General features: G+C 43.3%; 1 protein-coding gene across 1 annotated transcript in view; it reads right to left on the bottom strand.

Annotated features, from left to right (window-relative positions):
* HK1 (hexokinase 1) overlaps positions 1-24,333 on the bottom strand; it is a 92,638-nt gene that overhangs the window by 16,918 nt on the left and 51,387 nt on the right. Inside the window, exons 7-13 of the mRNA XM_060768874.2 lie at positions 24,069-24,252; positions 21,850-22,005; positions 18,038-18,271; positions 13,122-13,426; positions 11,973-12,121; positions 7,457-7,576; positions 4,301-4,396 (exon numbers count right to left, since the gene is read on the bottom strand). Of these exons, the coding sequence (XP_060624857.1) occupies positions 4,301-4,396; positions 7,457-7,576; positions 11,973-12,121; positions 13,122-13,426; positions 18,038-18,271; positions 21,850-22,005; positions 24,069-24,252 (1,244 nt within the window). The remainder of the gene's footprint in view (positions 1-4,300; positions 4,397-7,456; positions 7,577-11,972; positions 12,122-13,121; positions 13,427-18,037; positions 18,272-21,849; positions 22,006-24,068; positions 24,253-24,333) is intronic.

Raw genomic sequence — 24,333 nt, 5'->3', positions numbered from 1 at the left:
CTGAGGTGTTCCAGCGAGTGTCTCTGTAGATCTTAGAAAACTATTTCTTGAGTTAAGTTGTTGGTGTGCTGGCTGATACCCAAACAAGGGATGAGCTGGAGATGTCACTGCCTTGGTCCTTTCACTATTGGCTGCTACTTCCCGGTGGATGTCAGGTGGTGCAATACCAGCTAAACAGTGTAATTTCTCCAGTGGTGTAGCACGCAGACACCTTGTGATAATACGGCATGTCTCATTAAGAACCACATCCACTGTTTTAGCGTGGTGAGATATGTTCCACCCTGGGCATGCATACTCAGCAGCAGAGTAGCATAGCACAAGGGCAGATGTCTTCACTGTGTCTGGTTGTGATCTCCAAGTTGTGCCAGTCAGCTTTCGTATGATATTGTTTCTAGTGCCTACTTTTTGCTTGGTATTAAGGCAGTGCTTCGTGTAGGTCAGAGCACGGTCCAGAGTGACTCCCAGGTATTTGGGTATCATAAGCCGCTGACAGATCTATGAAGGCAGCTCCTGTGATCTGCTGCCTTTCAAAGCCATCTTCTATGTGCTGAGTCAGGTTCAGCACTTGCGATGTGCAACCTTTGCCTTTCCTGAAGCCAGCTTGCTGTGGAATCAGACAGGGGTCTTTTTCCCCCCCATAATTCTATGCAAAATAAGTCTCTTCAGAACTTTGTAGAGGTGGCACAACAGGGAGATTGGTCTATAGCTTTTTGGATCATTACGGTCTTTGCCTGGTTTCAAGATGGCTATGACTCTTGCTTTCCTCCAGATTTTGGAGATCTGACAGAATGCAGTGTAGTTGCCAATGTACTCCACAAAAACCATACTGCCCACCACCCAAGCAAAGGCTTTCATACAGGGACAACTTCATCCTAGATTTTATGTGTTTCCTCCACCACAGACATCTCAGTGCTTCTTACTCTCTGCCTTGGTATGGAATTTGCATGACCCTGCCCACTGCCTCTCCCTTAACCCTTTCCAATTCTTTTCTATGGCACACAACAAACAGAGGAATTGATCAACAAATGAACATACTAGAGAGATCTGAGGAGAATTCACCATGATTTATAGGAGTTGTAGGTACTGGGATGTATAGTTCACCTGCAATCTAAGAGCACTCTGAACTCTACCAACAATGGACCTAGAACTAACTTGGCACACAGAACTTCTATGACCAACAAAAAATACTGGAGGTCTTTGGGGGGATTTAAAGGAGTTGTAGTTCACCTAATCCAGAGTGCACTATGAACCCAAACAATTATGGATCTAGACCAAACTTGCCATGTATACCTGATATGCCCAAATTTGAATACTGGTGGTTTTGAGGGGAATTGGCCTGGACATTTTGGAGTTGTAGGTTCTGGAATTTATAGTTTACCTGCAAACAATGAGCACTCTGAACTCCACCAAAGATGGAATTGGACAAAACTTGACACACTGAGTTCCCATTACCAGCAAAAAATACTGGAGGTCTTTGGGGAAAATTCACCTTGATCTGGGGGAGTTGTAGTTCACCTACATCCAGAGAGCACTGTGAACCCAAACACAGATGGACCTGGACCAAACTTGGCACACATACCCACCATGCCGAAATCTGATTATGGCAAATTTGGAGGGGTTTCTGGGAGTTGTAGTTCACCCACAACCAGAGAAACTGTGACCCCTGCCGATGGTGGACCTGGACCAAACTTGGCACACAGAACCTCATGACTAACTCAACCTACTGGAGGGATTTGTGGGGGCTGACTCACCATGATGGAAGCTGTAGTTTATCCTACAGTCAGAGAGCACACTGAAGCCCACCAATGATGCTTCAACAGCAAACTTGCCCAACATACCAAACTTTGAGTACTGATGGAGTTTTTCAGGGTTAACCTGCCATGATGTGACTTGTAGTTCATTTTGCATGCATTTTGTACAATTAAAAATTGAATTCTTCAGGTAATCCAGAGAATGCTGGGTCCCCAAGCTAGTTACTTAATATAGAAAAGATAACAAAAGAGCAAATCTGCCTATATTTTTAAGGATATCTTCATACGGGTGTATCCTAAATCAGGAAATCTTACAAGAGGCATAAAAAATTGAAGATCTTAATTTAGCTAATCTTTTGTGCATGCGCAACTTGCAGTTGCATCAGTGACTCACAACCAGCAGGATATTAATTTTTAAATGATCAACACCATCTGCTCATTTTATATGAGTAAAAAGAAATTCTCAAGTCTTCTGAGGAGAGAACAAATAGAAGCTTTTCTCTGGGGCCCCTTCTACACTGCCATATAAAATCCAGATTATCTGCTTTGAACTGGATTATATAGCAGTGTGGACTTAGTTCAAAGCAGATAATGTGGATGATCTGATTTGATAATCTGGATTATATGGCAGTATAGAAGGGGTCCTGGAGAAGGAGAAGAAATAGAATGTGCACAAGCAGTAATAGTATTAGGGTGGAAAGATAAATCAAAATGGACAGTAAATAAATGGTACCAATATATGGTGGAGCAAATGGAATTTGAAATTATGAATGTGAAATTAAATGATTTAAAAATTAAGGAAAATAGAATGAGAGAAATGGAAGAAAGATGGACAAGGGTAAATAACTATATTATGAATCATTCCAGAGATCAAGCCATAAGAAATAAGATACAAATGTTATATAGCATACAGGATGGAAATGTATAAAGATAAAGATATAATTATTGTCTCAAAAAGAATGAAAATGTAAAAGAAAACAATCCTTGTGTTGGTGGTGCTGGTACAGCTGTACCAGGAGCTCCAATTTTGTTTGCTTTGCATTAAATGTTTGTTTGCAATCCCAGGCTTGGGATTTTGCAGCAGGGTGGCTTCCTGTTATAGTTTGCCATCATAGGGCAAGCCACCTGTCAATTATCGTTAGGTTCCCTGGTTCCGCCCCAATTTGGGTTTTTGGAGGGAATAGGAGCCTTTTTGGGTCAGTTCTCACAGAGAAGCCTTTCGCACAGGACATAAAACGAAGAGCTCCTGTAAAAAGCTTCGTCTTCTACGGCTTGGCCGGGGAGATATACAGCCTACAGTCTACAGCTTGGCCGGGGAGAAAAGGCCCCACAGTTTGGCTGTGGATTTTGCAGCCTTACAGCTCCTTTGCTGAGGGACTTCAGCCAGCCATCACAGCAACCCGAATTCCTTTTTTCCCCCTGGAAGTCTACAAAGCTCTGCTTGGTAAGGGTCACTCGCGGAAGCCAGACGCAGTTGGTACCGGGTGCAGGGGCTCCATGCCAACAGAGGCAAATACAGACTGCCCAGATTGGAAGTTAAGGATTTCCCCATTAGTTATTATGTAGTTATGAAGATAGTGCCTGTTCCCAGTGAACAAGATTGCAAGAGCCTATAGACGGTTAAGAAAGCTTTAAAGTATGGCCAGTCAGCTGAGGAGGAGAAGCAGCCAGCCAGCTTCGGAGCCTCGCCTCCTGGCTCCACTGTCCAGCTTGACCCCAGTATAAGCCAATAGAGGCTTTTTCAGCCCCCCAAAAAGGCTGAAAAACTCAGCTGATATTCGAGAATATACGGTTCACTATTTTTGTTCCTGGTTTATGAATGTCATTTTCTAATTGGTTTTATCACAAAAAAATCGTGGGCAAAGTTTATTAAACTGCAATAGCTTTGTTTTTGCGGGACATCCTGCAGAACATTTGGCTATAGTTTTTCAATGAATATCTCATAGAGTCTCAACCAATTCAACATTGTTTGTGGCAGCCACAGAAACCAGGTTTCTGGAGTATAATAACTACTTTCAAAGTAAGTACCACATAATTAAACAGGAATAACACTTTCAAATCAGGAACTGATTTTTTTTTCAAATTTTGTTACACAGTGTTGTTCGGAAAAAGTTACTGCCCAACCTCTAAATTCAAAACTTGGAAGGGAGCTGGTTTGCAGATCAAACAAAGGTGTGGAAAGGTCTTTATCAGTGGCACAAAACATACTTTGTATACAATAAACATCTGTTTGTTTTTCATCAATAAAGAACTTTGTTGGACTTACTTTAAACCTCTACAGACTCTGTTTGGGGGAATCCAAGGGCCTTTAATCTGAGGCAGCCCCGGCGTCCCGTTGGGCACACAGAATTTATGTCCTGTCTACAGTCATATGCACAGGCCCAGCATGCGACAGCACAGTGAGAATTGTAAATGTTTTGTGTGTGTGTGTGTGTTTTGTATTCTTAAAATAAAATAAAAATTTAAAATAGGATGTTTTAAAATAGGATGAAAGATTTTAGCTCGATGCTTCTGAATGTACAATCAAAACTCAAAAAGAATATTCTCACCTCTCTTCTTTTAATTCCTTCCCTTAGCAAGTAAACAACGTCTTCCCCTTCACAGTCAGTCGCCTTAAAGCCCTTGGTCCAGTTCAGAAGAATACCCTAAAAAAGGAAAAATTTCATTGTGGCATTAGTAATAATTAAAAAGAATCACCAGTAGAACATTTATTTATTTATTTACAGCTTTTATATTCCGCCCTTCTCACCCCGCAGAGGACTCAGAGTGGATTACAGTGTACACAGATATGGCAAACATTCAATGCCCTATATTGGCATTCTTGTATATAAGAAAGTCATGTACAGTGTATATTCCTCCCCTTGTGCTGTGATGTTGTTCGTCGAAGGCTATATGTAATGAAAAGAACCTGTCTGCTAAGACAAGATATAACTGTGTGCTGTGGTAAGTCTGTAATATCATCTCGACTGGGGGAAAGACAATGGTAAAACTGACAGTGGCCGGGCATGTGCTCAAGTGTCTGTAAAAGGTTCCAGCGTGACTGCAGGCTGTGGGAGCAGTTGACTGAAAATACTGTGCAGGAAGAAGCTACTGGAAAGCGCTGAAGTTGTGCAACTTATCTGCTGCTGAATTGTGAAGTTAATCTCAACAGTAAACCATCCTGAGTCCCCTCAGGGAGAGAGGGCAGTATAGAAAAAAAAAAATTATTATTATTATTATTATTATTATTATTATTATTATTATTATTATTGTTCTCCACCATGGCCAGCTAGCCTATGTGGAGGAGAAGCAGTGGTAACCGTGACGGTGGCATCGGAGCCTCGCCTGTCGCTCGTCCTCATCCTCCTCTTCCTCCATGGCCAGTCAGCTGAGGAGGAGAAGCAGCCAGCCAGCTTCGAAGCCTCGCCTCCTGGCTCCACTGTCCAGCTTGACCCCAGTATAAGCCAATAGAGGCTTTTTCAGCCCCCCAAAAAGGCTGAAAACCTCAGCTGATATTCGAGTATATACGGTTCACTATTTTTGTTCCTGGTTTATGAATGTCATTTTCTAATTGTTTTTATCACAAAAAAAAAAATCTTGGGCAAAGTTTATTAAACTGCAATAACTTTGTTTTTGCGGGACATCCTGCAGAATATCTGGCTATAGTTTTTCAATGAATATCTCATAGAGTCTCAACCAATTCAACATTGTTTGTAGCAGCCACAGAAACCAAGTTTCTGGAGTATAATAACTACTTGCAAAGTAAGTACCACACAATTAAACAGGATTAACACTTTCAAATCAGGAACTGATTTTTTTTTTCAAATTTTGTTACACAGTGTTGTTCGGAAAAAGTTATTGCCCAGCCTCTAAATTCAAAACTTGGAAGGGAGCTAGTTTGCAGATCAAACAAAGGTGTGGAAAGGTCTTTATCAGTGGCACAAAACATACTTTGTATACCATAAACATCTTCAATAGGCAAGGGAATGGCTCCTGTATGAAAATCTGGAGAACTACTGTCTGTCCAGTAGACCAATCTGAATTGCATGAACCAATAGTCTGATTCCGGTCTAAGGCTTTTTCCTATGTCCCCTTTATGGTGGAGTCAACAGGCTGCCTAAGTAAAAAGGTTTCCTGCCCAGGGAGGTATTTAAAATGCAGGAGCTGGAAACTCTCCTTTTTAAAATCATATATCAAGGTGGAACATGCACAATTTTTGGTCTATGAGTAAATAGCCGTATGTGTTTGTCCACTCATAGAATCATAGAATCAAAGAGTTGGAAGAGACCTCATGGGCCATCCAGTCCAACCCCCTGCCAAGAAGCAGGAATATTGCATTCAAATCACCCCTGACAAATGGCCATCCAGCCTTTGCTTAAAAGCTTCCAAGGAAGGAGCCTCCACCACACTCCGGGGCAGAGAGTTCCACTGCTGAACGGCTCTCCCAGTCAGGAAGTTCTTCCTAATGTTCAGATGGAATCTCCTCTCTTGTAGTTTGAAGCCATTGCTCCGCGTCCTAGTCTCCAAGGAAGCAGAAAACAAGCTTGCTCCCTCCTCCCTGTGGCTTCCTCTCACATATTTATACATGGCTATCATATCTCCTCTCAGCCTTCTCTTCTTCAGGCTAAACATGCCCAGTTCCCTAAGCCGCTCCTCATAGGGCTTGTTCTCCAGACCCTTGATCATTTTAGTCGCCCTCCTCTGGACACATTCCAGCTTGTCAATATCTCTCTTGAATTGTGGTGCCCAGAATTGGACACAATATTCCAGATGTGGTCTAACCAAAGCAGAATAGAGGGGTAGCATTACTTCCTTAGATCTAGACACTATGCTAGTATTGATGCAGGCCAAAATCCCATTGGCTTTTTTTGCCGCCACATCACATTGTTGGCTCATGTTTAACTTGTTGTCCACGAGGACTCCAAGATCTTTTTCACACGTACTGCTCTCGAGCCAGGCGTCACTGTCAATTTTCATTTCCAAAACGCAGAAATAATTATGTAAAAATTAATTCAATGCTCGGGTTTTAAAATATTCCACAATTATTTTAAAATGTATTTAAAATTTAACTATTTATAATTATTGGTTTTGATATGTATTTTATTGTGTTTACTTGTAGGCATCAAATAAGTGCCGGCTGGAAGCTGCCCTGAGGTCCCCCGTCCCGGGGGTTGAGAAGGGTGGGGTAAAAAAATACCCGAAATAAATAAATAAATATTTTATATAGTAAATGCCAGCAACACTATTTCTGAGATAACAACCACCTCACATTTCTTTGATTTGTTACTGACTGATAAGAGCACTGGAAAACATTTTTATAAAATTAACAATTAATTTTAACAAATTTGTAATATGTTCTAATATCAAAAATTAATGTACCTCCACATTCATAGAATCATAGAATCAAAGGGTTGGAAGAGACCTCATGGGCCATCCAGTCCAACCCCCTGCCAAGAAGCAGGAATATTGCATTCAAATCACCCCTGACAGATGGCCATCCAGCCTCTGTTTAAAAGCTCCCTAAGAAGGAACCTCCACCACGCTCCGGAGCAGAGAGTTCCACTGCTGAACAGCTCTCACAGTCAGGAAGTTCTTCCTCATGTTCAGATGAGTACATTCGTGCGTACATTCACCTTTCCAAGCTCTGCTTAATTCATTCACTGAACATTCAACCATGAAAACACAGTATTGAAAAGCTCAATTGAACAAAAGAACCAGCAACTTACAGCATCTAAGCTTGTCTGTCTGCAAGGGAAAGAAAACGTAAAGCCCAAAGGCAGCCGTGCACCTTTTATTCCCATGTAATCCAAGAAGTCCGAGATGCAGGTAACAATGTGGTCGAACAGCTTTGAAAACAAGAGAGAAAATGTTTACATCACAAATACATAGAGGTCGGCATCCTGTGATATACTACAGGTATACATTGGATCATGCATATGAAATCGTTTTATTGAACACTGCAGAGCAGTCAGATCTAGCTGATAGGGATGGAAGCAGAGGCCTGCATAGGGAACACGTATCAACAAGCACTGTGCGGGCCCTGAGATCAACCAGGGAGGCTCTTCTCACAGTCCCATCTCCGTTGCAAGTGAGGTTGGTAGGGACAAGGGAGAGGGCCTTCTCGGTAGTGGCCTCCCGGCTCTGGAATGCCCTCCCTCGAGACATTAGGCAAGCCTCCACACTTGCAATATTCCAGAAGGAACTAAAATCCTGGCTTTAAAAACAAGCCTTTGATAAACGTCAAACATAACAACGCCAACGGCTGGATAACCTAATTGGACTATACCTTCTAAATCAGGCCTTGGTCTCACTAACCTAAGAAGTAGTGGAGATGTTTTAATTGTTTTATACCATATAATAATAAAATAATAATAATAAACCTTTATTTGTACCCCGCTACCATCTCCCAAAGGACTCGGTGCGGCTTACAAGAGGCCGAGCCCAAATACAACAATAAAAACAGCAGCAACAACAACACAATAACTCAAAAAACAAAACAATAGCAAATAACAACAATAACATTAACAACACCTAATGACGCAATTAAAAACAATGGTCAGGCCAAATGTAATAGTTAAAATTAAAAGTGCTGGGCATGACAAGGTGGGGTGTTTGGAGGGGGATAGGCATGCAGGTATCCTGAATCTCTGATAAAGTGCGTTGGGACATAATGCTAGGAGTTCCTTATTCTGGAAAGGCACACTGGAACAACCACGTTTTCAAGCTCCTCCTAAAGATTGCTAGCAATGGGGCATGCCTGATGTCCTTAGGGAGAGAGTTCCAGAGTCGAGGGGCCACCACCGAGAAGGCCCTATCCCTCGCCCCCACCAATCACACTTGCGATGCCGGTGGGATCTCTAGAAGAGCCTCTCCAGATGAATGAAGAGATCATGTGGGTTCGTACACAGAGATGCGGTAATGCAGGTAGGCAGGTCCCAAACCGTTTAGGGCTTTGTAGGTAAGCACCTGCACCTTGAATTGGGACCGGAAAATGAAAGGCAGCCAGCGGAGCTCCTTAAACAGGAGGGTTGACCTCTCTCTGTAAGGAGCACCAGTTAACAACCTGGCCGCCGCCCGTTGGACCAATTGAAATTTCCGGGCCGTTTTCAAGGGCAGCCCCACGTAGAGTGCATTACAGTAGTCCAATCTGGAAGTGATTAAGGCGTGGACCACCCCGGCCAGATCCGCCTTCACGAGGTACGGTCGCAGTTGGCGCACAAGTCTCAATTGTGCAAAGGCCCTCCCAGCCACCACCGATGCCTGAGCCTCAAACGTAAGTGAAGAAACCAGGAGGACCCCCAAACTGCGGACCTGTGACTTCAGGGGGAGTGCAACCCCGTCTAGCACAGGTTGCCACCCTATACCCTGGTCTGGTTTACAATCGACCAGGAGGACCTCTGTCTTGTCGGGATTAATCTTCAGCTTGTTCGTCCTCATCCAGACAGCCGCAGCGGTCAAGCACTCGTCTAGCACTCGAGGGGCTTCCTTGGAGTTAGGTGGAAAAGAGTAGTAGAGTTGTGTGTCTTCTGCATAGAGATGGCACCCAACTCCAAAACTCCGGATGACCTCTCCCAGCGGTTTCATGTAGTTACTTGTGTTGATTCTATTTAAATTGGTGATTGGTTTATTGTTTTATTATCACTATTTTATTTTTTATTATTATCATTCCGTTATTTACACTGTTGTAAGCCGCTCTGAGTCCGCTGTGAGAGATGGAGCAGGGTCTAAATAAAGTTATTGTTATTATTAGCTCCATAGTTCGTGCAATTGAATCCTCCCTCATTCTCGGATCCTCATCCTGATGATCTGCACTGTCCTATCTCCCAGAGTTTTTAAAATTTTAGCCTTGAAGGCGGCCCTGCCCAGTGAAATCCTCTGTTTTTAATTTCATGTTTTATATTGCCTGTTGTTTATTATATTTCTTTGCATTTTATGTATTTTATTTTCTGGTTATTGTTATGTTTTTGTATTATAATGTATGTACTGCACTGATGGGCTTGGAGCCCCCGGTGGCGCAGTGGGTTAAACCCCTGTGCCGGCAGGACTGAAGACCGACAGGTCGCAGGTTCGAATCCGGGGAGAGGCGGATGACCTCCCTCTATCAGCTCCAGCTCCTCATGCAGGGACATGAGAGAAGCCTCCCACAAGGATGATAAAAACATTAAATTATCCGGGCGTCCCCTGGGCAATGTCCTTGCAGACGCCCAATTCTCTCACACCAGAAGCGACTTACAGTTTCTCAAGTCGCTCCTGACACGACAAAAAAACAAACAAAACAAAACAAAACTGATGGGCTTGGCCTCATGTAAGCCATACTGAGTCCCCTTGGGGGAGATGGAGCGGGCTATAAATAAAGTATTATTATTATTATTATTATTATTATCATCATTATCATTATCATCATCATCATTTGCTGCCGTTTATTTTCCGGTCCCAATTCAAGGTGCAGGTTATCACCTAAATGGTTTGGAACTCGCCTACCTTCGTGACCACATCTCAACCCACAAACCTTCCCATTCTCTTCGATCTTCGGGGGAGGCCCTCCTTTCGCTCCTTCCTCCATCACAGGCTCAACTTGTGGGAACGAGGGAGAGAGCCTTCTCCGTGGTGCCCCCCCCCTCCCAACTCTGGAACTCACTGCCTGGTGAGATTAGGCAAGTCCCTACCTTAGCAGCCTTCAAGAAAGATCTCAAAACTTGGCTTTTCCATCGCACTTTCGGAGAGTGACCATGTACCTCTTTTTTGTCATTCCTTCCATAATGTTGTCCTCTTGGCGCATGAGTCTCAATTGTGCAAAAGCCCTCCCGGCCACCGCTGATGCCTGAGCCTCAAGCGTAAGTGATGAATCCAAGAGGACACCCAAACTGCGGACCTGTGACTTCAGGGGGAGTGTAACCGTCCAACACGGGTTGCCACCCTGTACCCCGATCCGGTTTACGATCGACCAGGAGGACCTCTGTCTTGTCAGGATTGATCTTGTTGATCCTCATCCAGACAGCCACAGCGGCCAGGCACTTATTATTATTATTATTATTATTATTATTATTATTATTATTAAATAGAATGTATTCATTTTACAATGGGATTTGGTTCATTCTACAATAGGGCCTGAGAGTGAATGTGGAATATGTATCAATGTGCATCTCACTGGAACTGCACAACGAAGTGTGTCAGCTATGTACATTTAGAAGAGAAGCACATACACAGTGGGCTTTCGTTATCTATTGGAGTTTGGTTTCAGGACACACACACACACACGGACATAGACACATGGACACACACATAGGGATACAAAAAATCTTTGGATGCTCAAGTCCCATTAGATACAGTGGAATAGTAAAATCACACCCCTTATATGAAATGGGAAAATCAAGGCTAGTTTTTCCCCCAAAATATTTTTGAGCCATGGTTAGATAAATGTGTTGGATGCAAAATCTGTAGGTATGAGGGGCCAACTGTAGTGCACTACAATGATGTCCAGTATAATATTGTTGTTGTTGTTCATTCGTTCAGTCGTCTCCGACTCTTCGTGACCTCATGGACCAGCCCACGCCAGAGCTCCCTGTCGGCCGTCACCACCCCCAGCTCCTTCAAGGTCAGTCCAGTCACTTCAAGGATGCCATCCATCCATCTTGCCCTTGGTCGGCCCCTCTTCCTTTTACCTTCCACTTTCCCCAGCATAATTGTCTTCTCCAGGCTTTGCTGTCTCCTCATGATGTGGCCAAAGTACTTCAACTTTGTCTCTAGTATCCTTCCCTCCAATGAGCAGTCGGGCTTTATTTCCTGGAGGATGGACTGGTTGGATATTCTCGCAGTCCAAGGCACTCTCAGCACTTTCCTCTAGCACCATAGCTCAAAAGCATCTATCTTCCTTCGCTCAGCCTTCCCTAAGGTCCAGCTCTCACATCCGTAGTTGACTACAGGGAATACCATGGCTTCAACTATGCGGATCTTTGTTGCCAGTCTGATGTCTCTACTCTTCACTATTTTATCGAGACTGGACATTGCTCTCCTCCCAAGAAGTAAGCGTCTTCTGATTTCCTGACCACAGTCTGCATCTGCAGTAATCTTTGCACCTAGAAATACTATAATAGTATAATATTACACGGCATGAAAAGAATATAACTCTACTCGTTTTTATTTCCACTATTTTGGGGCGATGTAGGATCCAAGGCATTAATTCAAGTATACATGGCACTGGCAACCATTGATGCATTCTGTAATAATGATGGAATATCTCACCTCGTCTCCGGTACCCTGCATGACCTCTATAGGAATGGCATATATTTTATTGTGCATTTCGACCATCCTCCTTTTCCCACTTCGAATCTTCACAAGCAAAACGCGGAAATTTGTTCCTCCGAGATCTAAAGCCAAAAAGTCTCCATTTTCTGCAAACAAAACAAAGGAGGGTAAGATGTCAGGAATAAAGCATCTGTGTTTCTGAATTCTTCTGAATTCTTTGAGCTCCACCACCTCACTACCTCTGAGGATGCTTGCCATAGACGCAGGCGAAACGTCAGGAGAAATGCCTCTAGAACATGGCCCTATAGCCCGAAAAAACCCACAAGAATCCACCAGTTTTATTTGTGGGATTCCAGGGGATGGATGTGGAATGAATAATAAAAGCGCCTTACTAAATGTAAAGGCCAACTCATAGGACAGAGTCATGTGTTTAAAAGGAAATACGCTAATTGTGGCCACTATTAGAGAAAGGGCAGCTATGGGATCCCACGTTAATCTACAGTCAGCATCTGGTTTCTGCTGAACAGTCACTTCCTGTTGGCTGCTTTTGGGTCCCAAAGGATACCCAGCCAGCACTAATACAAAGCAAAGAAGCAGATATAAGCAAACTCTTGAATGTAGTTAATTTCATAAGTCTCTTTTACAGAACATTCAAGGATATATTTTGTTTTGGCTAGCTACCTTCTCTTCAAATTAAAATCAACCAGATCAACCATTTCTATTTAAACAGATAACGAGAGGTCTGGCCATAAGAGATTTACTGAAAAGAGAAGAAGGAAGTGCAGAAGCAAACATGTTCTAATGCAAACAGTCTCTTTCAAAACAGAAGAATTTGAATTACACAGAAATGCAGTGTGCCTTTGGTATATAGTGGAGTTTAATTTTAGGAGCTCCGTGGATACCTAAATCCACAGACGCTTGAGTTCCACTGTATACAGGAGCATAGAAAAAAGTGTCCTATATCCAATGTGGCAAAATATTCAAGTGGTGGATGGTGGAATCCACAGATGCATAATAAATGATTACGGAAGACTCACTATATTGAACATCATTATGCATGCACAAGGACATAAATATTTGCCAGCAGATGGTGCTGCTCATCCATCTCTATTTAATGCAAAGTAACATCAATGTACTAGAAACTACCTGTCCCATCAGGCGTGCTGCGGACGAAGGTAGGTAGCATTTTGACTTTGGCATGGTCGTGTGACTTCTTCCGGAGGCCAGCTTCAATTTCCATTCGCATCCTCTTCTTCACCTGCAGGAGCTGTTCATGAGTGAGCTTAAACTCTTCCAGGGTCTCACCGATCTGTCGGTGCTGTTCAGCCAACCTGTAGGCAACTGCTGTCACCATCGCAGCCCCCTTTCCACTGCCACTCTCAGAGAGCAAGAAACGAACATCTGAATCAGGCACTAAGCGTCGCACCGTTTTGTGCAGGCGCCTGGCATATCTGCGGGAAGAAAAAACATTTATATAATCAATAGTACATTTCTGATGTCAGTTGTCATCATGTCGACTTTGACTTATGGCAACCCCCTAAATGAGAGACTTCCAAGTCACCCTATCATCAACAGCCCATATTTCACTGTGGGAAATATGATGGCATGGACAAAATCTAACTTTAGTAGTCAATGATGATATACCTTTACAGGGGTCGCGGTGGTGCAATGGGTTGAACCCTTGTGCCAGCTGAACTGCTGACCTGAAGGTTATAATAATAATAATAATAATAATAATAATAATAATAATCCTTTATTTATAACCCGCTACGATCTCCCAAAGGACTCGGTGCGGCGTACAAGAGGCCGAGACCCAATACATTAATAAACAACACAACAACAATACATCAATAAATAACTCAAGCAATAGACATTAAACAGCACGACACAGTTCGAATATGCAAGATGGGGTGAGCTCTTATCTGTCAGCCCCAGCTTCCCATGGGGGGACATGAGAGAAGCCTCCCACAGGATGGTAACACATCCGGGCATCCCATGGGCAACGACTCTGCAGATGGCCAATTCTCTCACACCAGAAGTGACCTGCAGTTATCTCAAGTCACTTCTGATACTATATGTATATATATCTTTACATTCCAGAATCTAGGTATGATACACATTATTTACTTTAATTAAAAAAGAAAAAAAATCACTATAACAATTTAAAAGTACTTCTCAGAGAACTATGTGGCCTGTGTAATACTGAACTGCAACACCAGCATCATCAATGGTGAGGAGCTGCAGTTTGAAATCATTTGAAGGATCGCATGATTTCTGTTCCTGAATGATTGAGGAACTATATCCGTCTAGACCAGCGGTTCTCAGCATGGGGGTTGTGACCCCCAGAGGGGTCGAATGGCCATTTCCGAGGGGTTGCAATGCCACCTCCTTTGGCCCCGCCCCCTCCGCCTCCTTGCAATGGCTGCCGGGCCCCCGGGGGCAATGCAGGAGGGCCCAGGCCCGGCAGGGAGGCGAATCTGGTGGCAAGGAGGAGGAAGAAGAGGAGGCCATGCCCCCACAGCAAGACCTATACCTACATTTGGATGCACTGCCAGAAGAGAATGGAGAGGAGAAAAGGCCTTTCTGCTGCCTCCCTGCCCCACACTCCTCCCTGCCCTTTGAGGCCTCCACTTCTGGTGGAAGCCTGGAAGAGTAGCAAGAGGAGCATGGGGTAGCAGCAGCAGGGAAGCCTGCCTTTGTCCCATTCCTATGGCCTCTTCTTCCTCCTCCTCTCCGTTTGGCCTCACCAAACGGAGAAGAGGCAGAGGAAGACCCTGGAGAGGAAGAAAGGCAAATGCTGCTGCTGGCCTGTGCAATTCTCTTCCCGCCTGCCGTCCTCCTTCTCCCCTGGGCTCTTCTTCCTCCTCCACTCTGTTCTCTTCCAGCGGAGCCTTCAAATGGATAAGAGGAGTTCAGGAGAAATTTTCAGGATGCTCTTTAATGGCAGGTGAACTATAACTCCAATCCTATTTTCCCTACTTCCCCTAAACCTCTCCAGTATTTTCTGTTGGTCATGGGAGTTCTCTATGCCAAGTTTGGTTCAATTCCATGTTGTTGGTGAACTATAACCCCAAGCAACTGCAACTCCCAAATGTCAGGGTCTGTTTTCCCCAAACCTCTCCAGTATTTTCTGTTGGTCATGGGAGTTCTGCATGCCAAATTTGGTTCAATTCTATTGTTGGTGTTCAGAATGTTCCTTGATGGTAGATGAACTATAACTCCAAGCAACTGCAACTCCCAAATGTTGGGGTCTATTTTTCCCAGACTCCACTAATGTTCAAATTTGGGCATATATTAGTATTCCTGCCAAGTTTGGTCCGGGTCCATAGTTGTTTGGGTTTGCTCTCCGGATGTAGGTGAACTACATATCCTGTAAATCACTGTAAATTCCTCCCAAACCCCTCTTGTATTTTCCGTTGTTCATGAGGGTTCTCTGTTCCAAGTTTGGTCCAGGTCTGTAATTCATGGGGGTCTAGTGGTATGTGGACGTCAGATCTGAATCAGTTGAAGGCACTGCAAATCCCATCATCTGTTGTCCATACTCCCCCAAGCATATTGTGATGAATCACTATGCTTTAAGTATGTCCAATTTGTAACAATAAAAATACATCCTGCATATCAGATATTTACATTACAATTCGTAACAGTAGTAAACGTAGCAAAAATAATAATGTTATGTTTGGGGGTCACCACAACATGAGGAACTGTCACGACATTAGAAAGGTTGAGAACCACTGGTCTAGATGTTGGACTGCAATTTTTTTCTGCTCTGGCCAGGACAGCCAAAGATAAGATAATGAAAGATGCAGTCCATAAATGTCCGGAGAGCATTCCCAATTCCTAATGTGGTATAATACTATCACCCTGACAGTAGCTAGGAGTACCTATGATAATAAAGCAGCATACAAATACATGTAATTCAAGTTACATATAAAAAATAGTTATGTGTTTCACACCAGACCCATAACACTATGTAATAACATTTGAAAAATAATTATGTTCCTGGTTTGAAACTGTTATTTCCTGTTTTGTATGGTACTTACTTGGAAGTAGTTGCTATTAGTGTTGTGCATTTGTATAGAATCACTATCAGTTTCTCCCTGGGCCATGCCATGTGGCCCGAAAAGCAGGCAACCACATGGTTACCAATGCTACTTTCCTTTTTGTTTCACTATTATTTTCGTACCGTGGGGGGTTGAACCATTTTGTGCCATCCGAATGAAACGAACAGAACGAAAACACGAAATAAACATTAACTAGAGCCATGACCAGTTGTTATACTCCAGAAAATTTATTTTGCCTGCATTTATGGCAGGCATCCTCAGAGGTTGTGAGGTCAGACCTCTAAGGATGCCTGCCATAGATGCAGGCAAAACGTCAGGAGAGAATGCTTCTAGAACATGGCCATATAGCCCGTAAAATCTACAACAACCCTGTGATTCCAGCCATGAAAGCCTTCGACAATACAGATCATAGAATCATAGAATCAAAGAGTTGGAAGAGACCTCATGGGCCATCCAGTCCAACCCCCTGCCAAGAAGCAGGAATATTGCATTCAAATCACCCCTGACAGATGGCCATCCAGCCTCTGTTTAAAAGCCTCCAAAGAAGGAGCCTCCACCACACTTCGGGGCAGAGAATTCCACTGCTGAATGACTCTCACAGTCAGGAAGTTCTTCCTCATGTTCAGATGGAATCTCCTCCCTTGTAGTTTGAAGCCATTGTTCCGCGTCCTAGTCTCCAAGGAAGCAGAAAACAAGCTTGCTCCCTCCTCCCCGTAGCTTCCTCTCACATATTTATACATGGCTATCATATTTCCTCTCAGCCTTCTCTTCTTCAGGCTAAACATGCCCAGCTCCTTAAGCCGCTCCTCATAGGGCTTGTTCTCCAGACCCTTGATCATTTTAGTCACCTTCCTCTGGACACATTCCAGCTTGTCAATACCTCTCTTGAATTGTGGTGCCCAGAATTGGACACAATATTCCAGGTGTGGTCTAACCAAAGCGGAATAGAGGGGTAGCATGACTTCCCTAGATCTAAACACTATGCTGCTATTGATGCAGGCCAAAATTCCATTGGCTTTTTTTGCCGCCACATCACATTGTTGGCTCATGTTTAACTTGTTTTCCACAAGGACTCCAAGATCTTTTTCACATGTACTGCTCTTGAGCCATGCATTGTCCCCCATTCTGTATCTTTGCATTTCGTTTTTCCTGCCAAAGTGGAGTATCTTGCATTTGTCCCTGTTGAACTTCATTTTGTTAGTTTTGGCCCATCTCTCTAATCTGTCAAGATCGTTTTGAATTCTGCTCCTGTCCTCTGGAGTATTGGCTATCCCTCCCAATTTGGTGTTGTCTGCAAACTTGATGCCTTCTAGCCCTTCATCTAAGTCATTAATAAAGATGTTGAACAGGACTGGGCCCAGGACAGAACCCTGCGGCGCTCCACTTGTCACTTCTTTCCAGGATGAAGAGGAAGCATTGGTGAGCACCCTCTGGGTTTGTCCATTTAACCAATTACTGATCCACCTCATCGTAGTTTTGCCTAGTGGACAGAAACCATAAAAATCTCCAGCAAGCATGCAAAGAATGAGCAAGTACTCCCTAACTTTCCTTGACATGTCTAATAAAAATTGTGCTGCCTGTGGTGTGAGCACCTAAGCTTACAGTCACTCACTATTTGAAAGCACAACGCCTACACAACTTCAAGCACATATTGCCTACAATTATCTATCCATCCTGCCTCGTGGACTGATTATTCCCTTGCCTGCATATCTTCCCCTTCCTAGCAAAGGATAGAAGAAACCACAAGCAATTGCACAAACAATGTGCATGGAGCGTCTTAAGTAAGCATATCCTCTGCCGAACCTATTTTGCTGCCTTTGAAAACTCGTACAATAGGGATAGCCGACTTTCATTTTATGTTTAACAGTTCTGCTTATTTAGCTCAAGCTCCAACCATGCATCCAAATGTCAGAGAGATGTGTTAAATACCTGACCTTTGGATGAGATGGTCCCTAACAGGTGCCAAGATATAAATATGGAAACAAGCCAGGATCTTACTGTGGGTGCATCTTGTAAAGGGAGCCATCGACCCCCACAGTGGTCCGCAGACGTCCAACTCCCTTATTATCTCGCAGCTGATTCAGGATCGCTCCCAGCGTCGCAGCTACCAAGTTTGCTGAGCGGAATGAAACAATTGTACAGACATGGTGGACAGCAATGCAGTCTTCATGGGAGGGCTCAACCCCAAGACGGGTCAGTATCTCTTTGGCCTTCTGTAACCCTTCTTTGCTCCTACAAGTAGATATTAAAAGATCAAGATGTTATTATGAGGTTTGGACATTCCCAACAAAGCAAGAGGGTCTGATATCAACCTGTGCATGAAGGCAAAGGAAGTGCTTCATTTGAATCTGAGTAATGCTTACATGAGGATCCCCCAATTAGTGAGACACCAGGCTTACAGGAACCAAGCCTATATAACTATTGGTGAAAGATAATGGGAATTGTAATTCAACATCAAAAAGCCTGTTTGCTGTCTGCTAAGATGAGACTTCCAGCACAGGAGTGTACATTAAAGACATAATCTGCGCCACCGGGACTGTGGCGCAGCTGGCTAGGAGTCAGCTGCATTAAGATCACTAGTGACCAAAAGGTCATGAGTTCGAAGCCAGCCCAAGTCGGAGTAAGCTTCCAACCAATTTGTGTAACTTTGCAGCCATAAAGACAGTTGCATCTGTGAAGTAAGAAATTTAGGTACCGCTTAAGTGGGGAGGCTAATTTACGACACCATAAAAATCTCCAGCAAGCATGCAAAGAATGAGGAAGTGCTTCATCAGTGTCACAAATGGACGGTGAAGCAACAGCTCCCCTGGTGGTCAGAATACCCTCATGAAAAAGCTGGAATGTTAAATAGTCTCTGTGTGTCTGTCTGTATATGTTGTGTGTCAATGGCATTGAATGTTTGCCATTTATATGTACAATGTAATCCGCCCTGAGTCCCATGCGGGGTGAGAAGGGCGGAATAGAATTATTATTTATTATTATTTACAGCTTTTATATTCCGCCCTTCTCACCCCGCAGGGGACTCAGGGCGGATCACAGTGTACACATATGTGGCAAACATTCAATGCCAATTTTTGACATACAAACATATACAGACATGCACAGAGGCTATTTAACTTTTTCTGTCCACCAGGGAGCTGTCGCTTTCATCGTCCACCTGCGAAGCTGATGAAGCACTTCCGCATACCCCACATGCTTCCCCGCTGGAATGCTTTGTTGGAGTCTTCTTTATGGCCTCATAAATCCTGTATTTACAGAAAAACTGTAAATAAATAAATAAATCTATATAAATAAAAATGTAATGTTCGTTTGTGGGATTAACTTAACTCAAAAACCACTGGGCGAATTGACACCAAATTTGGACACAAGACGCCTCTCAGGCCAACGAGTGATCATCACTCATAAAACACTGAAAAATGCAGCAGAAGGGACTTAAGAAGCCAAAAAACAAAGAACAAAAAGGGAAAGAAGGAGGGAAAGAGAGAAGGAAAGAAAGAAAGGTAGAGAAGGAAGGAAGAAGGAAATAAAAAGTGAAAGAAGGAAGGAAGGAGAGAAGGAACGAAAGAGGGAGAGAGGGAAGGAAGGTAGAGAAGGAAGGAAGGAGAGAAGGAAATAAAAAGTGAAAGAAGGAAGGAAGGAGAGAAGGAATGAAAGAGGGAGGGAGGGAGGGAGGGAGGGAAGGAAGGAAGGAAGGAAGGAAGGAAGGAAAGGTAGAAAAGCAAGGAAGAAGCGAAGGAAATAAAAAAGTGAAAGAGGAAAGGAAGGAGAGAAGGAACGAAAGAGGGAGGGAGGGAAGGTAGAGAAGGAAGGAAGGAGAGAAGGAAATAAAAAAGTAAAAGAGGGAAGGAAGGAAAGAAGGAATGAAAGAGAGAAAGAGGGAGGGAAGGAAGGAAAGGAAGGGAAAGAAGGAAGGGAGAGAAAGAAATAAAAAGTAAAAGAGGGAAGGAAGGAGAGAAGGAACAAAAGAGAGAAAGAGGGAGGGAGGGAGGGAGGGAGGAAAGAAAGAAAGAAAGAAAGGAGAGAAGGAAGGAGAGAAGGAAATAAAAAAGTAAAAGAGGGAAGGAAGGAGAGAAGGAACAAAAAAGAGAAAGAGGGAGGGAAGGAAGGAAGGAGAGAAGGAAAAGTAGTGAAAGAGGAAAGGAAGGAGAGAAGGAACAAAAGAGAGAAAGAGGTAGGGAAAGGTAGGAAGGAAAGAAAGAAAAGTAGAGAAGGAAGGAGAAAAGGAAATAAAAAAGTGGAAGAGGGAAGGAAGGAGAGAAGGAACGAAAGAGAGAAAGAGGGAGGGAAGGAAGGAAGGAAATAAAAAAGTGAAAGAGGGGGGGAAGGAGAGAAGGAACAAAAAAGAGAAAGAGGGAGGGAGAGAGGGAAGGAGGGAGGGAGGGAAGGAAGGATGGGACCACAGAGCAAAGAAAGTAAGAAAAGAAACAGATTAGAAGGAAGAAGGAAGAAGGGAAAGAAAAGGAGAGAAGGAAGAAAAGAAAGAAAGAAGTAGAGATAGAGAGAGGGAAGGATGGCCACAGCAACTCGTGGTGGTTCCAGATAGTAAATAAATAAACCTCTGTGTATGCATCATGGCAGAGACAGAGAAGCATGGTTACTTCTAGCGATAAAGCTTGCAAAAGAATCTCATGCTGTCACATCATTTCCTCCTCTCTTAAACCAAGTATGTGCAAGCAAAAAAAAGTATTATTTTCACTGAAAATTCACCTAAGGGTGTTCACCACAAGAAAAATATTATTTTGATAAAGAGTTTTTTGTGATCGTGAAGGAACGGCCAAAGAAAGAGGAGAGAGATATTGTAAAATACATCTGAAATGTGACGCAGTGCACTTTGCAAACAGATTTAACTTTAAAACTAACGGTGCCAAAATACTAAGAATAAATACACTGGTAAATATGGATTCGGAGTGTTTTTGGAATCTGTGGCTTACTTTAGATTAGCTGTGGAGTTAAATATTAGGGACAGAAAAGTACAACTGTTCCGCACATGTCCCTCAGATCATGTAATGTGGCCTATTGATCTTATCAAACTCCAAAGAATTCATGATCTTGTTTTTAAAGCAACAAAGAGAGGTGGGTAATAAATAAAATAATAATAATAATAATAATAATAATAATAATAATAATGCACTTAAACACAATCGGCACTGACAAAATTACCATCTGCCAGCTACAAAAGGCCATCTTACTGGGATCTGCATGCTTTATTCGCCGATACATCACAAAGTCCTAGACACTTGGGACGTGTCCGACGTGTGATCGAATACAACAGCCAGCAGAGTGATCTAGTTTGCTGTGGACTCATCTTGTTGTGTTTCAAATAATAATAACAATAACAACAACAACAAACAAGATTCTTGCCCTATGATTACAGAGGATTGTTGCAAAGATAATACACTAAAGATTCAGAAATAAGTTTGAAAGAAAAAGAAGTCTGAATTTCAACTCTCTACATGACAATTATTTGGAAGTCTTTCTCAAAGGTGGCAACTATTTAGGAAAGGGGAAAACCATGCAAGCTACCAGCTTGATATAACTGAGAAGCCTGATGTTTTATTAAAATGCTATGTAAATTACATGCAAATAAGTTATATATATTATCTAAGTTGCTTCAACCCATAATTGGTCTCTGAAAACTTTTGGAAATTGGAAAAAAATAGCAGTACCTATTATACCTATTTTAAAAAGACATTATTTTTAAGTTCTTACAAGAAGTCCTCTCAAAATCCAATGGTAGACATCCGATCATCTCTCCTGTTATGAAATTATGTCAAATGAAAAGCTGAAGATATGCTTCCAAAGCCACTTACTTCTCTATGGCAGAAACATGTTTTGTTTCTAACTTTCCTTTGGTGAGAAGTTCTGGAGTGATTCGACCTTCAAAAATTAGACCTTCTTTGGCCATTTTTACGAGGATAAGCCTGACAAGTTCACCCATGTACATGCCACTCACCATCTTCTCAAACCTGAAAAGGAAACCAAAAACAGGTTCAGATGTCCTCATGAAAAATACAGAGGTAGCCCAATCCTTACTGGGCTCAGAGATATAGTAAGACCCTCATATTGCGGGACCAGCACCCACATTTTCCCCTACATATTCAGTAAAATATATCCTCTCTGGGAATCCTCTATGTAAGTAAGTGTTTCTCAACCTGGCGGTCGGGACCCCTGAGAGGGTCGCAAGAGGGGTATCAGAGGGGTCGCCAAAGACCATCAGAAAACATAGTATTTTTCTGTTGGTCATAGGGGTGTGGGAATTTTGGCCCAATTCTATCATTGGTGGGGTTCAGAATGCTCTTTGATTGTAGGTGAACTATAAATCCCAGCAACTACAACTCCCAAGGTCAAGGTCTATTTTCCTCTAACTCCACCAGTGTTCACATTTGGGCAAATGGAGTATTCATGCCAAGTTTGGTCCAGATCCATCTGACATTGTTATGATAATTTGTACCTTGTAAACCGCATTGAGTCGCCTGTTTGGGCTGAAAAATGCGGTATAGAAATAAAGCAAATAAATAAATAATAAATAATTGTTTGAGTCCACAGTAGACACCTCCAAGGTCATGTGGCCAGCATGACGGCATGGGGCAGACTCCCTTGGATGGTTCACGCTGCCCATTGGGCCTGACGGATAGCGTAAGCCTGTCAAGGGAGGAGCAGCCCCGCGCGGCCTACTCGTGCGTAAAGCACCTCGTGAGGTACTTTACGCGCGAGTAGGCCACACGGAGCGGCTGCCCTTGGCTGGCTCACACTGCCCATCGGGCCTGACGGATAGCGTGAGCCTGCCAAAGGAGGCGCAGCCCCGCACGGCCTACTTGCACATAAAGCACCTTGCGAGGTGCTTTACGCACGAGTAGGCCACGCGGGGCTGCTCCTTCCTTGGCAGGCTTACGCTATCCATCAGGCCCAATGGGTGCTTTACGCATGAGTAGGCCACATCCGTCAGGCCCGATGGGCAGCGTGAGCCAGCCAAGGGAGGGGCACTGTGTGTGTGTGTGTGTGGGGGGGGTGCTCCTCCTCTGCGGGCTGGATAAGTGCCCTTGGCGGGCCGGAAGTGGCCCGCAAGCCGTAGTTTGGGGACCCCTGGTTTAAGATCTAGACTTGTTCAAAAACTCGCAGTTCAGGTAAAAAGTAAAATTATGGTTAACTATGAGACTTTATGGTTCAAATACAGCCTTTGCAAAGGCCAGAACAAATGGTCAGCATTCAAAAGCAAAGGGGTTGTGCATTCCTTAGGTTAATAAGACCAGTCATAATCATCCAAGACTTCCAGTATTGCAAATATAGCAGATGTGAGGAATAATTTCAGATTGGACTTCTTGTGGTCGGGATCATTAATAACATAATCTCAGGGTTGTTGTAGGTTTTCTGGGCTATATGGCCATGTTCTAGAGGCATTTTCTCCTGACGTTTCGTCTGCATCTATGGCAAGCATCCTCAGAGGTAGTGAGGTCTGTTGGAAGTAGGAAAATGGGTTTATATATCTGTGGAAAGACCAGGGTGGGACAAAGGACTTTTGTTGAAATTTCAACAGAAAGGAAGAAACCATGAAAAAGAACAAAATCTGGCTACCAGTATTTAAAAACTCTAAAATTACAACAGCAAAACAACAGAGAGTAAACAATCAGGCACCTCTCAAAGAAAGATTCCCCCAGGCACTTCCAAGCCATTAAATGCTAATCAATTTATTTATTTTGGTTGCTTCTACCCTGCCCTTCTCACCCCGAAGGGGACTCAGAGCGGCTTACAAAAGCAAGGCACAATTCGATGGTGGTCAGTTGAAACATTCACACCTAGCTCCAGCAGACAAAAGTCCTTTGTCCCACCCTGGTCATTCCACAGATATATAAACCCATTTTTCTACTTCCAACAGACCTCACTACCTCTGAGGATGCTTGCCAGAGATGCAGGCAAAACGTCAGGAGAAAATGCCTCTAGAACATGGCCATATAGCCCAGAAAACCTACAACAACCCAGTGATTCCGGCCATGAAAGCCTTCGACAATACATTGAACATAATCTCAATTACAGTTGTTTCCCAGGATTAAGGGAGCCCCGGTCAATCTCTCTGTCAAATTCAGTCCGGATGTCTTCTAATAATCCGTCATCTCCAAATGCTCCCCACTCGGTATTGATGCACATCCGCCCTTCATCCCCTTCCACCAGATCAATGTGCCGCATTTCTTCCATGTAACAGGAGTTTGTGCCAGTACCTTAAAAGAAGGGATTGGGATTTATCAGTAGAGTGAAAATAAAACAAACAAAGCCATATTTACATTATATTTAGAAAAAGA

This window comes from Anolis sagrei, chromosome 3 (assembly GCF_037176765.1).
Source record: "Anolis sagrei isolate rAnoSag1 chromosome 3, rAnoSag1.mat, whole genome shotgun sequence".
In the NCBI taxonomy this organism is placed as follows: domain Eukaryota; kingdom Metazoa; phylum Chordata; class Lepidosauria; order Squamata; family Dactyloidae; genus Anolis; species Anolis sagrei.
This window is presented reverse-complemented; position numbering and strand designations above follow the sequence as displayed.